Consider the following 14,410-nt stretch of genomic DNA (forward strand, 5'->3'; position numbering starts at 1 on the left):
CCTGTCACTGCCAAAACAATCAATTCAAAAGCAGCAGCTTCTAAACTCTGGTCAAAGATGAAAAGTAATAATGTAAGCTTAATATACAGATAGTTACATAAATATTCATAGATGCATACATACACAGGTTAGTACAAATATGTATTATTTCCTTGCTGTCTGTTGAAGGCTCTAAAAGCAATGACACACCAATACTAACAAGCATACCTAGAGCCAAGATCTTGGTTTTATTTTTTTAAATTTATTTACTTTGAGACGAAGTCTCACTCACCCAGGCCTGGAGTGCAGTGGCGTGATCTCGACTCACTGTAACCTCCGCTTCCTGGGTTCAAGTGATACTCCTGCCTCAGCCTCCCGAGTAGCTGGGATTACAGGCATGTGCCACAACACCCGGCTGATTTTTTTTTTTTTTTTTTAATTTTCAGCAGAGATGGGGTTTCACCACGTTCACCAGGCTGATCTCAAACTCCTGACCTGTAGTGATCCACCCTCCTCGGCCTCCCAAAGTGCTGGGATTACAGGCATGAGCCACCGTGCCCGACCCCTATCATTTGACAATTAAAGGAACCAGGGAATCTTGGAGAAATGGTTGATTCTAGGACTGAAGCAGGAAATATACAAGATGTACCTGAAGCATGTTGTAGTGCCAGAAAGTAAGATAATGCTTAAGAAAAACAAAACACCCACAATAATGGGGGTATGTCAAAGGGACATAGCCATCAAATAAATGAGTTTCTAATGGCCAAAAGTGGAACAATTTGAGCAAGAGTCCATACTGATGTAAATGTCTGAATAAATACACCTCCAATGTTGAGTAATTTTAACTAATTTTTTGTAGATACTCTGCCCTTAAGGCAGTGAAGTACATTAACTTCCCACTCCTTAAGTGTGGACTGTACAGTGACTTTCTCTCAAACAGTACAGTATGGAAAGATAGGAAGGAGGTGTGGGAGTAGTTTAATAGTGGAGAAACTTGACAAACACTACCCCAGCCAGATGATTCAGGTTCACATCAGTGTTATTATTGATGTAAAACCTAAGTTATACTTAGCAAATAGAATACTGATAGTATGTGCCCTATATACGTGGTGAAAATACCTCTGCAGTCTTCCTCCCCAAAACAAACCCAGACAAATAAGGAAAACAAATGAATCCTAATAGGGGGAGATTTTACAAAATACCTGACCAGAGCTCCTCAAAATGGTCACGGTAATTGGAAAAAAAAAAAAAAAAAATCCTGAGAAATTGTCACAGTCAATGTCAAAGGAGATTTAAAAACTACACACAGTATAGTATCCTAGTGGGATTCTGGAACAAAAAGAGGACATGAGGTAAAAGCTAAGAAAATATGGGTCATTAATTTCAACAAATACACCATACTAACTTAAGATGTTAAGAGGGAAAACTAGGTGTGGGATATATGGGAACTCTACTATCTTCAATTTTGCTATAAATCTAAAACTGTTCTAAAATAAGTTTATTTTAAAAGTAATGACAGAGGCGGTAACACAAATAAAAAAGTATTAATGTAAAAAATGTATTAAATATTGGTATTTAAAAGGGGGATGAAATCGGAGTAATATAGAAAAAATGGCAAGTTGGCTTTCAGTGCTAAAAATTCTCTCTTAATTGTGACCACTACATAGCACTGTTTTAATTTATGTAAGTCTTAACTTATTCCCAGATTCTACCTTTTGTTATTGCAAATTTTTTTCCTGTTCTAATTGACGTATTAATTCCTTGAGCTATCAGTAGCTCAATGTTAACTTTGAAGACAGCCACTTTAGTGATTGCTCATAACTTTCTAAAACATTTTCTCAGCTCTCCCAGGTATCCATAGGCTGTAACTTTGCTTTCTCTAATATTTACACTTTATTTTGTTCTCCTGCATAATTGCATTATCTAGTACTTCCAGAAAGACGTCAAATAAGGAAGCATGAATTGGCTTCCTTGTCTGGCTTCTGTCTTTAAAGGGAATACCGGTATAGAATGTGGTTTAAAATATTAACCTATTCTGTCTATTCCTCTTATCAAGAGTTCCTTTTTTTTTTGATACAGAGTCTCACTGTGTCACCCAGACTGGAGTGCAGTGTCGCGTTCTTGGCTCACTGCAACCTCCGCCCTCCAAGTTCAAGCAATTCTCCTGCCTCAGCCTCCCGAGTAGCTGGGATTACAGGCAACTGCCATTGCGTCCAGCTAATTTTTTGTATTTTCAGTAGAGACGGGGTTTCACCATCTTGGCCAGGATGGTCTTGAACTCCTGACCTCATGATCCACCTGCCTCGGCCTCCCAAAGTGTTGGGATTACAGGCATGAGCCACCACACCCGGCCAAGACTCTTCTTTTTTAAAAAAAAAAAAAAAATCACTAATGACTCAAATTTGTATTTAAATGCAGAAAACATTTTAAATTAATGTGTTTTCTTTGGCCTATTAGTACAATGAATTATATTGAAACATTTTATAATAATGAACTGTCCCCACATCCTGACAAACCATATTTGCTTAAAGTAATATATTTTTAATAAGCAGCCATAATTTTTTAAAAGCAAGTTAAATCAGCGAATACAGCCATAATTCTACCATAATTCTATTTGCTGACTAGAACTTAGGTTTTATGTCAATGTTAGTGAAGCTGATGTGCTTTTTGTCATGTTTTAGTATCAGTATTAAACTCAATTTATAAAGCAATAGGAAACTGTCCTTCTTTATGTTGTAGGTCAATTTAGGTAACATTATAATGATCTACTCTTCATAGGTTTAAAACAATTCAGCCACCCAAGCCTGGTACTTTCTTTGGAAACATGGTTCTATCTCTTCTTAATCTTTCTATATACATATGTAGATCTGTTGGCATTTTTCCATATATCCAAAATTATCTCCATTTGAATAATCTTGAATAATTTATTTCATCTACCAATTTTTTGGTCTTAAATGCTTTGAAAAACAGTGTAGGTGCCCATTTATCCCAACTGACAAGAATTAAGAAGTTACAAAGATAGGAAAGGATAAAGCAGAACTGCCATTCGATTATTTCTACACAATTTATTAGATTTGAAAAGGCTTCTGGTTACAAAAATCAAATAAATCAATTTCATTTCTATATATCAGCAAACAGATTACTATTTTAGAAGTTCACCATATATAATAATTGCATCAAAAACAAAGCTACCAGAAATAAAGCAAAATATTAAATATGTAAAGGAAGAACTGATTAAGATGTCAAAGATCTAAGTTAGCCAGGCACGGTGGCTCACGCCTGTATCCCAGCACTTTGGGAGGCCGAGCAGGAAGATCACTTGACCCCAGCAGGTCAAGGCTACAGTGAGCTGTGTTCACGTCACTGCACTACAGCCTGGGTGACAGAGTGAGACCCTGTCTCAAAAAAAAAAAAAAACACAAAAACAAAAAAGAAAAGATCTAAGTTAATGGAGAAGTCAAGTCTTTTAATGTTCATGAATTAAAAGACTCAACATTGTAAAGATAAAAAAAAAGAAACATTGTAAAGATGTCGATTCTCCAAGCTGATCTATAGATGCAATCTCCACAGAATCCCATCAGATTTGTAGAGCTTTATATGCTATTTCTACAGTTTTCATATGCAAATATTAAAAGCCAAGAGACCCTGAAGGAGAAAAGAAATTGGGGAGATAGGAGAAAGGGAGATCAAAACAGTCTATAAGGCTACAGTACTCAGAACTGTAATCCCAGCACTTTGGGAGGTCGAGGAGGGCAGACAACGAGGTCAGGAGTTCGAGACCAGCCTGACCAAAATGGTGAAATCCCGTCTCTACCGGAAATACAAAAATTAGCCGGGCGTGGTGGTACGTGCCTGTAATCCCACTACTTAGGAGGCAGAGGCAAGAGGATAGGAACACAGATAGACAAACAGACCAATGGAACCAAGTATAGTAGTTTGGCAGTACCCTGTGGGTGAACAACTAGTACTTCTATTCCTAGGTAGAAATTCTTGAACATATGCACCAGGATAACAGAAGGTTCAAAACAGCACTGTTTAAAACAGATGAAACTGGAAACAGCCCAGTTATCTATGAATTATGGATTAAATATATTGTGGTATGTTAATAAAATGGAATGACATAATAGTGAAAAGGAATAAAACACAGCTATATGCAGAGAATCTTTCAATGCTGAGAAAAAGAATTCCATTATATAAAATTCAAATACAGACAAAACATACTGCCCAGAGAAATATACATAAGTAGCAAAAATAAAGAAAAACAAAAAGAGTATAAAAGAATAAGCAGTTTACCTCTTAGGGAGACAGAGGGAGAAGTGTTCTGATAGGGACACACACGAGGCTTTAAACAGGTATTTAAGGCTGGGCAAGGTGGCTCACCCCCGGAATCCCAGCACTTTGGGAGGCTGAGGTGGGCGGATCACCTGAGGTCAGGAGTTCGAGACTAGCCTGGCCTACATGGTGAAACCCTGTTTCTACTAAAAATACAAAAATTAGCCGGGTGTGGTGGTGCACGCCTGTAATCCCAGCTAATCAGGAGACTGAGGCAGGAGATTTGCTTGAACCTGGGAGGCAGAGGTTATAGCGAGCCAAGATTGCGTGTGCCACTGCACTCCAGCCTGGGTGACAGAGCAAGCCTCCATATCAAAAACAAACAAAAAGTATTTTAAATCAATCTACTTCTTAACCCGGGTGCAATTACACAAGTATTTCCTTTATTGCTCTTTAAACTGTACATATACATCTTGTACATTTGTCTGCGTATTTCGTATCAATTTTTAAAAGACTACTTTTAAAAGTTATGATATTAACATCCCAATCTTTATTTTCAAATGTCAATCAATGTTTACTTATTCAAAACATCCTGAACAGAAAAGAAATTTATTTGTATTCTCACAACAGTAAGTCTGAAGAAAACAACATACCTTATATATTCCAAAGCCAGGATCAATAAGACGGGCACGAGCTGATGTAGATGGCTGATTGGAAGGTCCTACCCTCGGAGCTTTCTTTACTTTAGGTGGACTATTAGAACAGGGTTTAGCCTCAATCTGTGTAGATGTGCCAGGAAGATGATCAGGGTCTGGGCGAACTAGCAGCTGAATTATATCATTCAGTCCAACATCATAGTCAAATAAGGTATATCCATTTTCCAACTAGAAAATAAAGAAAGAATAGTGAAATGCTTCTCTAAAATGTATCTTACTACATTTTTAGTTGCTCAAATGTCCTAGCCAAACTTAAAATCCATAGCACTACAATTTAGAGATTTTAAAACTATTCTTAATACTTAATGGCCTCTGATGTCAGTGTCTTCTCTGGACCCCAAGACATTCTCTTTTTTTTTTTTTTGAGAGGGAGTCTCACTCTGTCGCCCAGGTTGGAAAGCAGTGGCGCAATCTTGGCTCACTGCAAGCTCTGCCTCCCGGGTTCACACCATTCTCCTGCCTCAGCCTCCCTGGAGTTGCTGGGACTACAGGTACCCATCATCATGCCCGGCTAATTTTTTTTCTATTTTTAGTAGAGATGGGGTTTCACCATGTTTGCCAGGATGGTCTTGATCTCCTGACCTCGTGATCCACCCACCTCGGCCTCCCAAAGTGCTGGGATTACAGTGTGAGCCACCGCGCCTGGCCATAGTCTTAATAATTACTCCATATTCACTACAGAGAACACTGCCAGCCATTAAAACAAAAAAAATGGGCTGGGCGCGGTGGCTCACTCCTGTAATCTCAGTACTTTGGGAGGCTGAAAAGGACAGATGACGAGGTCAGGAGTTCAAGACCAGCCTGACCAACATGGTGAAACCCCGTCTCTACTAGAAATACAAATATTAGCCAGGCGTGGTGGTACGCGCCTGTGATCCCACTACTCAGGAGGCAGAGGCAAGAGAATCTCTTGAACTCCAGAGGCGGAGGTTGCAGTGAGCCAAGATTGCGCCACTGCACTCCAGCCTGGGCAACAGAGGGAGACTCTGTCAAAAAAAAAAAAAAAAAAAGGGGGGGGGTGCGGAAGGCTGGGCTCTGTGCCTCACATCTGTAATCCCAACATTTTGGGAAGTCAAGGTGGGAGGATCACTTGAGCCCAGGAGCTCCAGACCAGTCTGGGTAACCCCATCTCTACAAAAAATAAAAATAAATAAATAAGATAAAAAACTTAGCTAGGTGTGATTGCACATGCCTGTGGTCCCAGCTACTCAGGAGGCTGAGGTAGGAGATCGCTTTAGCCCAGGAGGTCATGGCTACAGTAAGCCATGATCATGCTATTGCACTCGAGTCTGGGCAACAGAGTGAGACCCTGTCTCAAAATAAATAAATAAATAAATAAATAAATCCCAAAATGTTTCATTGTGGCTGTGACCTTATGACCTACACAGAAAAACTCTAAACTAGGTTTAATTTCTCATCAAGTTTTATTTTTAATCAGTGCTTGAATCAACTTCAAGAAATGTGAATTTTCAAAGTTGTTTTATGACCTTATTTTTCATAAAGACATTAAGTCATCAGCTCAGTGTTTCACTTTTTTAAAAAACACATTAAGTCAACTATGTTATCTTTCTAAAGAATTATCAGTAGGTTTTTATTTTTTAAGTCAAGTAGAAAAAAACCAAGAAGAGATAATTCTATAATTCTTGCTCATGTTACTCCACTTGCCTGAAGTTCTCTAATTCTATCCATCTGCAAGAATTATCAAGTTTTATCAAGAAGTCTTCTAGGAAGAATAGTGAATAAATTATTTGCAACCCGCCCATATTTTGGTAAGGGTTATGGGTTGAAATCCTAATCCATGGTACTTGAGAATGTGACCTTATTTGGAAACAGAATCTTTTAAAGAGGTAATCAGGAAATAAATTTAACAAAAGAAATGTAAAACGTACTGTTACGGGCTAAGTTGTGTCCCTGCCAAAATTTTTTTGTTAAAGTCCTAACCCCCAGTACCTCAGAATGTGACTTCATTTTGAGATAGGGTCTTTAGAGAGGTAATTAAGTTAAAGTCATTAGGGCCCTAATTCAATATGGCTAGTGTCCTCATAATAAGGGGACATTTGGAAAGCTGCAGCAGGAAGACAATGTGAAGACACAAGAAAAAGGCAGCCATGTGACTGGAGTGAGGTACCTAATATAAGCCAAGAAAGAAAATTTCCGGCAAAGTGTAAAGGGTTCTGCGCCTAGAGCTATCAGAGGATGGCCCTGCTGACACCTTGCTAGACCTCTAGAACTGTGAGACAGTAAATTTCTATTGTTTTAAGCCACCCAGGTTTTGATACATTAGTACAACAGCCCTAGGAAATTAAGTCTCCATTTTGTTTCTTTATAAAGTTCAGCTGGCAATTTCACTATGATAACAGTGAAACAAGAAAACTATACTCCTTTCAAGCCAGAACTATCACTTTCCCAGAAACATAATCAATTTTTAAATTGCTCATTTTCTACTCTTCATATATATTACTTTTCAACATTCACAACTCTGTTACGCCATATTTGAGAAGTCAACCAAACGGAAATAAAAGTATGTCCTGAATTTAAAACTTTTAATCTACTAGATCAGTAATTTGAATTCAGGTGGTCCAAGAACCCAACAAGCACAATCTCAAACACTACAGGTATTCACATTTGTCAAGTAGAACAAGGGATCAAGAATTTCACAAGTTTCCCAGTCAGGGAATTAAATTATGTACTACCTCACAAGTTAGCATGCTTACTCTAAATAAGCCTAAGTAGTATTCCAAGTCAGTAAGCAAATAAGCCCTGATAAGGATAGGGATGGGAATACTGCTTCCTTGATTAAAAAAAAAAAAAAAAAAAAAAAAGGAACACCCTCTAGTCTTGAACTCCTGTGGAGGGAAAAAAAACCCAAAAAACTCAAGGAGCAAACACTGCATTCACACCATCATTTTGACATTCTCCAACACCCCCACCAAAAAACCCAAACAAAATACCTTACTAATTCTGGAGGAGCTGAAAAAGCATAACATACAACTGACAAACATTATGACTATTTTTAAATGGAAGTGCTTAAAGATAATTAAAAAAAACTCTAACAGTATAAAACATGCAAATTAACTAGTAGGATATTTCCAAAAATGAAGATAGCAGTTAAAGTGATAAAACTGCTGGAAAGTGAAAGAACATTTTTCCACTTAGGTTTGAGGGACCAGAGTCAGAGGGACGTTGAGGGTATTTCTACAGTCAACTCCTGGTTAGTTTCTACTAAATGACTGTCAGGAGTAAATACAAACTGTTTCAAGTGGTGCTTTTTAAAATTTGATTTGACAGGAAAAAATGTCGTAAAAGAGCACATGCCTAAGCAAATGTCTAAGCATATCTAGGCATGAGGCCCTATAAGTTACATCCACAGGCTTTTTAAAGGCTTTCCCTAATTCATAGGTATTCCTCCAGCCTTCCTACAATAGTGACCATTTATCTACCGCAATAACAAGTTCCACACAACTTTATTCCACAAAGCTTCACATATTATGAAGAGCTGTGAAGTGTTGAGATGATTTACTTGAAAAGTACTGAAGTTCTTCCATATTTAATGAAAGTGAAGACTGAAAGTAGACACTCAAATTAAGCTCTAAGTAGGGAAAAAAGGAAGCGGTCATTTAGAAATTACAAACATCTGTGAGTCAGATGCATGTAACTTAGGTTCATCAATGTCTCAAAAGTAAATGAGAGAACTGCCATACTTGAAGATGGATATGCAGTATTTACAATACTTAAGAAGCAAAAATGGTTAGGATTTTTTGTCGGACCACTCTTGAAATTTTACTGAGTTGAAAGAAGAAACTCCAGGTAACAAAAGGAACTGCAACAATGATGCAAGGGAATACTAGAAAGCAAATGCCAAGTGGAAGTGGCTGAGAGGGCAGTGGGAAGTCATTCCCAAGCAACTACTGACTAGGGATGCCAGTGAAGGGCCTAATAACTTTCACGTATCCATCACATATTATATATATGTATTATACATGTTATATACATCATATATAATATATACATAGATATTCCTTTAAATAGGCAAGTACTTTTATATTCTGTCTGAAAACCAAGGGGGAGAGGCAACTTTTTTCTTCAACTATGGTTCATGCCCCACATTGTTATCTATCTTAAGACCACCTCTATAGTGGTAAGGAGTGAAAGAATGACAGGAAAGAAAATCCTTTAAAATAGGAAAAGCTCTGGATTCTCAAAAGATTTAGAGATCCACCAACATAATAACTCTTCCTTAAAAAGACCCAATCCCCCGCGTGCCTCAAACTCAACTTCCCAGATAAGAATGTTCACAGCATGTTATCCTACTCTAACCAAAACTTATAGCCCTGAATTGCAGGTCTCCATTTTGACCCTCAAATGTGGAGTCAAGGCTGGGCACGGTAGCTTACGCCTGTAATCCCAGCACTTTGGGAAGCCGAGGTGGGCGGATCACCTGAGGTCCTGTCCTAGATAGAGACCATCCTGTCCAAAATGGTGAAACCCCGTCTCTACTAAAATACAAAAAATTAGCCGGGAGTGGTGGCGCACGCCTGTAGTCCCAGCTACTTGGGAGACTGCGGCAGGGGAATCCCTTGAACCCGGGAGGCAGAGGTTGCAGTAAGCCGAGATCGCGCCACTCCAGCCTGGCGACAGGGCAAGACTCCGGCTCAAAAAAAACCAAAAACAACAACAAAAAAACTGGAGTCAATTAACACTGCCTTCTCCAACTTCACTTACATACAGATCACCTGGAGATCTTGTTAAAATGCAGATTCTGTTTCAGTAGGTCAGCTTCAGAAGGTCTGGCGTGAGGATTCCAGGTAAAGCTAATGCTGCTGGTCCTGAGAATCCAGGGACCATACTTTGAATAGTAAGAGACTAGTGGGAGACTATCTTTCAACATTCATTTTCTAAACTCTGGTGTTATCAGAATCTCCCGTGGGGTCTTGTTAAATTCAACTACTTGCAGTTCTGGGGTGAGCTGAACATCTTTAATAAATATCCACAAGCGATTCTGATACATACCAAAGATTAAAAGCTGCAGCCTAACATACGAATGGAGTATGGGGGGCGGGTACTACTTAAATAAAAATAAATGTATTGTCTACAATTGATGACATTTTTCACTACGTGGCAGTAAAGTATTTTGAAGTAGGGGTACCTTTTTCCAATGAGGACATAGTATTTTACAGGATGGGGGCTTTCTGTGATGCCAATCCAGTAACCACCTGCTACAGGCTGGCTACCTCATCTGTGGAGCTCCAAAGACCACGAAAGATAACACTCACTGCCATAGCTACTTGTCAGCGCATAAGGAAGTGAACACACAGCTGGTACGAATGATCTTCCTTTTCTGTTTCCAAGTTAATGGCTGGCACCAAAGGTCTATTCCTCTTCCCTACTGGTTTATCACTGGGCTGAAGAAACCAAAGTAGTGAATTACTCACTAGGACCCTGGAAGAGGAAGTACAACGGTTATCCTCAGTTTTCCCTGGAATCTGTAATGAGCTTCCTGGTTTACTGAAAGTCTACTTTGTTGCCTTGAATTTAACCCAATCCCATATGTGATAATTATTTTAGCATATTTGATAATAAAGATTTTAGGGGTGTTGCCCAGGAACATCCTTCATTTCTATCTCTGGTGCTGAAATCACCAGTGTCCTAGAAATTCATGCACTATTTGTCCCCAGCTAGAAAATAAAATGCATCAGACGATTACATGCTTTTTCACTTATGATCAAAAGGAAACGGTATCAGCCACTTTAGGCACAGCAAAGCAAATCTATGTAGTATTTAACAAGTGTACAATTATTTCAAAAGCAAAGCTTGCAACTAAATACCTGTTTTTACAAGTCAAACACTAAGGAGTCCGTACAAAACTGGCTGCAAACACAAATCAAAGGTGCTATAACATTATTTTAAAGAGAGAAAGAAAGGAAAAAAAAAAAAAAAGCTCTCTCCTTCCCAAAGTGTAATTTGTTACTATGAAATTTCTGGACAGTCTTCGAAGACTAAGCCTGTGAAGGGGAGGAAAATATTCCTTTTAAGTAGTTTGCAACTGTAGGCTACCTCTACCAAATCAAAGAGCTACACTTATTTAAAACCACAGGATTGGAGCCCAACTGTGGTCTATCAACTCAGTTGTTAGCCCAACTGAGTTGGGCTAAAAACTGGGGAGCCCAACTTTTTAGTGTATTAACAACGACATGAAGACAAAGAAAAATATGATGGATCTGAGTGGCTACGGATATAGATTATAAGAGACTTGTGGAATAGGAAAAAAACTTAGACTGGCCAGACCATAAAAATACCAGAGATGCCCACAGACAGCCTTCAAGTATGCACCGCTGGCTATGCTGCAGTGCTGTGCTTAAAAAGTGAACGATTTGAGTATTAGAAGGTGAGAAGTAAGAAAAGCAAAACAGTCTTATACTCCTTTTCACTTCGGGAATAAAACCCCCGGCCTATATAGGGCATTCGTAAACCCGGCCCCCGGTTAAACCGACAGTTTCTTCATGCCCAGGTCTCTAACCTCCCTCGAGACATTCCAAACCTAGGAGAGGCGGCGAGGGAGACGGACCAGAAGTTCTGGAAACCCTTCGAATCTTCAGTTTGCGCGAATCCTACCACAGTCAGAAAGCGGAGATAGGGTTCTTGTTCTTGAGGGCTCAATGCCCGAGTTTCCCCTGTTTGAGAGCCTAAGACGCTTAAGAGCCACGGAAGCGAGGCGAACACTCAGCCGAGTTAGCCAGCCCTCCGGGTCTCCCGCGCGGTGGCATGGCCGCCAGAGCCCTCTGCCCTCCCCGCCCTCTGGGGGCCCCAGGCCCCGCCGAGCGCGGGAAGCGAGGGACCTAGGCGCCCAGTGCCTACGGCCGCTGTCCTACCAAAAACAAACGGCGAGATATTTGCGCTCCGGACGCCCTCACTTCTGACCCCGCGCGGCGCACCTCCAGTTGGGGCTGGCAGGGACCCACTCCCCACCATCCGGCGGGACTGGGCCCCGCACCCTGCGCCTCGCGGGGGCTGCCCACCCGCAGCGGAGCCAGGTAAGCCCTGCGCGCGCGGCGCGCCGAGCCCTCGGACCTGTGCGCCCAGAGGAGCCCAGCTGTTCCGGCCTCCAGCTTCGGTAGGGGCGCGGCGGGCGCACCTCACCTGCTTGCCCCGGTAGAAGAGGCGCTGGCATTCGGGCCGCACGTCGAACAGCGCCCACACCCGCTCGCGCAGCTCCTCAATCGTGGCTTTGCGAGACACGTCCTCAATGGTGCACGTCTTGGAGCCATCAATGGTGCGAACCTGGATCCACATCTTGGCGCCTAGAGAGGAACCGGTCCCCTTTGTCTCCCCCTGAGCTCTGGGCGCCGCGCCCCGCCCGGCCCGCGCCGCTTCCCCTGCGGCTCGGGCCCTCCGCGGCAGGCGGGCGAGCGCGCCCACTGGACCGACCGGACGCCGGGCCCGACAGACGGCGACGACTCTCAGCCCGCGCGCCCGACTAACCGACTTGAGAAGAGACGACCGGAACCACTCTGAAGCGCTGCCGCAGACACCGCTTCAAAAATAAGAAGAGGCCATGTCTGCGCCGCGCACAGTGTTTACTTATAGAGCTGGAGCTCCCACATGGAGGTCACGGCGCCAAGCCGGATCTCGCGAGATCCACGCCGGGCTCCGCCTTAAAGAGGAAGCGGCCCGGGAGACGGTTACAGACCCGAGGGAAAGAAAATGGACAGGCGCGGAGAGGGCGGGTCTGAGGGGCGGGGCTACCAAAAGCCGTTACTTGCCCCACCGCCTGCACCTGGCCCCTGGGCACGCCCTCTAGCCTTTGGGTTTCGGACGGTTGCGCGGCTACCCACATCGGTTGCCGTTTTGAGGCCTCGTTTCAGAGCTGAGGGGGCGGGTGCCTCCTCAGGCTTAGCGGATATGGTTCTTTGGTCTCAAAAACACACCAAAAATAAGAAACCCTGGCGTGCACTTGTATAATCGTGGAAAGGGGGCGCGGGCGGGTGCGGCCTAAACTTCTGAGAAAGAACTGAAGGAAATGTGCGCGCTCCACTGAGCTCAACAGGAAAGCTACCGCCACGCGGCCTGGCGGGTCGGGTCGCCCGGGAAAGGCCCCGGAGGCCCTCCTGCTTCGCGAACACGTTTCCCGCCTGGCCGCAATGCTGCTTTCGCGCGGAAACCCACTTCCGAGGGTTTCCCGTCGCCTGGCGGAGGCGGCAGCTCCAGGCCCATCCTCAGGCCGCGGGTCCCGCTGGGATCGCCCTCTCTGGCCTGCAGCGCTCCCAGCCGGTCCTCCGGCCTTGGAGAAGCCGGGGCAGCTGCCCGAAAGGCCGCTCTCTAACTCCAGACATTTCCGTTCGTAGACCTTCCGCGTTAGGGGTGCCTTTGGCCTGAGGGATTGCGGGTTTGCGGGTTTGCGGGAAACAGTTTTAAATAATGCAGAGCTACACGCCTCCGAAGAAAGAAGTCCAAAGACCCTAGTAGGATTAAACTCTCAGAAGTGGGCCCAACGCAGCGCTACCTAACAGGGCTTCCCCCACCCCTCCACCCCGCCTTCTTAATCCTTCCCTGCTACAGCTGGGGAGTCGGGGTGGAGGTGAGTGGGTTTATTTATTTATTTATTTATTTATTTAGAGACGGAATCTCTCTGTCGCCCAGGCTGGAGTGTAGTGGCGCGATCTCGGCTCACTGCAAGCTCCGCCTCCCGGGTTCACGCCATTCTCCCGCCTCAGCCTCCCTGGGGTAGCTGGGACTACAGGCGCCCGCCACCGCGCCCGGCTAATTTTTTGTATTTTTAGTAGAGACGGGGTTTCACCGTGTTAGCCGGGATAGTCTCGATCTTCCTGACCTCGTGATCCACCCGTCTCGGCCTCCCAAAGTGCTGGGATTACAGGCGTGAGCCACCGTGCCCGGCCAAGTGGGTTTATTTTAAATGAAAATGTCTTCGCAAGAAGGGAGAGAGTATAAGGTAAACAAAACAAGACAACTTGGACTTCATATTTGCCAAAATTGGTAACTTAAATATTCAGATAGGTGCTAATTATTCCCATAAAGGTACAGTACCATTTTTTTGTAATAAACTAGTAAACAGCTAAAATAATTACAAGCACAGACAAGTCCAGTAGTATATAATGAAAAAGAAGAGAAAGGCTGGGCGCAGTGGCTCAGGCCTGTAATCTCAGCGCTTTGGGAGGCCGAGGTGGGCGGATCACTTGACGTCAGGAGTTCCAGACCAGCCTGGCCAACATGGTGAAACCCCATCTGTACTAAAAATATTAAAAAACTAGCTGAGCATGGTGGCAGGTGCCTGTAGTCGTAGCTACTCGGGAGGCTGAGGCAGGAGAATTGCTTGAACCCGGGAGGCGGAGGCTGCAGTGAGCCGAGATCACGCCACTGCACTACAGCCTGGGCGATAGAGTGAGATTCCATCTAAAAAAAAGAGAGAGAGAGAAAAAAAGATGGCC

At 43.1% G+C, this 14,410-nt stretch overlaps 1 protein-coding gene across 3 annotated transcripts in view; it reads right to left on the reverse strand.

Moving 5' to 3' along the window:
* UHRF2 (ubiquitin like with PHD and ring finger domains 2) overlaps window positions 1–12,887 on the reverse strand; it is a 93,831-nt gene extending 80,944 nt beyond the window's left edge. For 2 of the 3 annotated variants that reach the window (XR_008504530.2, XM_054500811.2), the window contains exons 1-2: window positions 12,105–12,887; window positions 4,905–5,135 (exon numbers count right to left, since the gene is read on the reverse strand). Coding sequence is in view for 2 of the 3 variants with exons in the window: in XM_054500811.2 (XP_054356786.1) it covers window positions 4,905–5,135; window positions 12,105–12,257 (384 nt within the window). In the remaining variant the exon portion in view is untranslated. Of the gene's footprint in view, window positions 1–4,904; window positions 5,136–10,240; window positions 10,468–12,104 lie in introns of those variants that run through there. The other variant, XM_054500812.2, reaches the window with a different exon arrangement.
* Between the last annotated feature and the right edge of the window lie 1,523 nt (window positions 12,888–14,410).

Source organism: Pongo pygmaeus, chromosome 13 (assembly GCF_028885625.2).
Source record: "Pongo pygmaeus isolate AG05252 chromosome 13, NHGRI_mPonPyg2-v2.0_pri, whole genome shotgun sequence".
Taxonomy (NCBI): domain Eukaryota; kingdom Metazoa; phylum Chordata; class Mammalia; order Primates; family Hominidae; genus Pongo; species Pongo pygmaeus.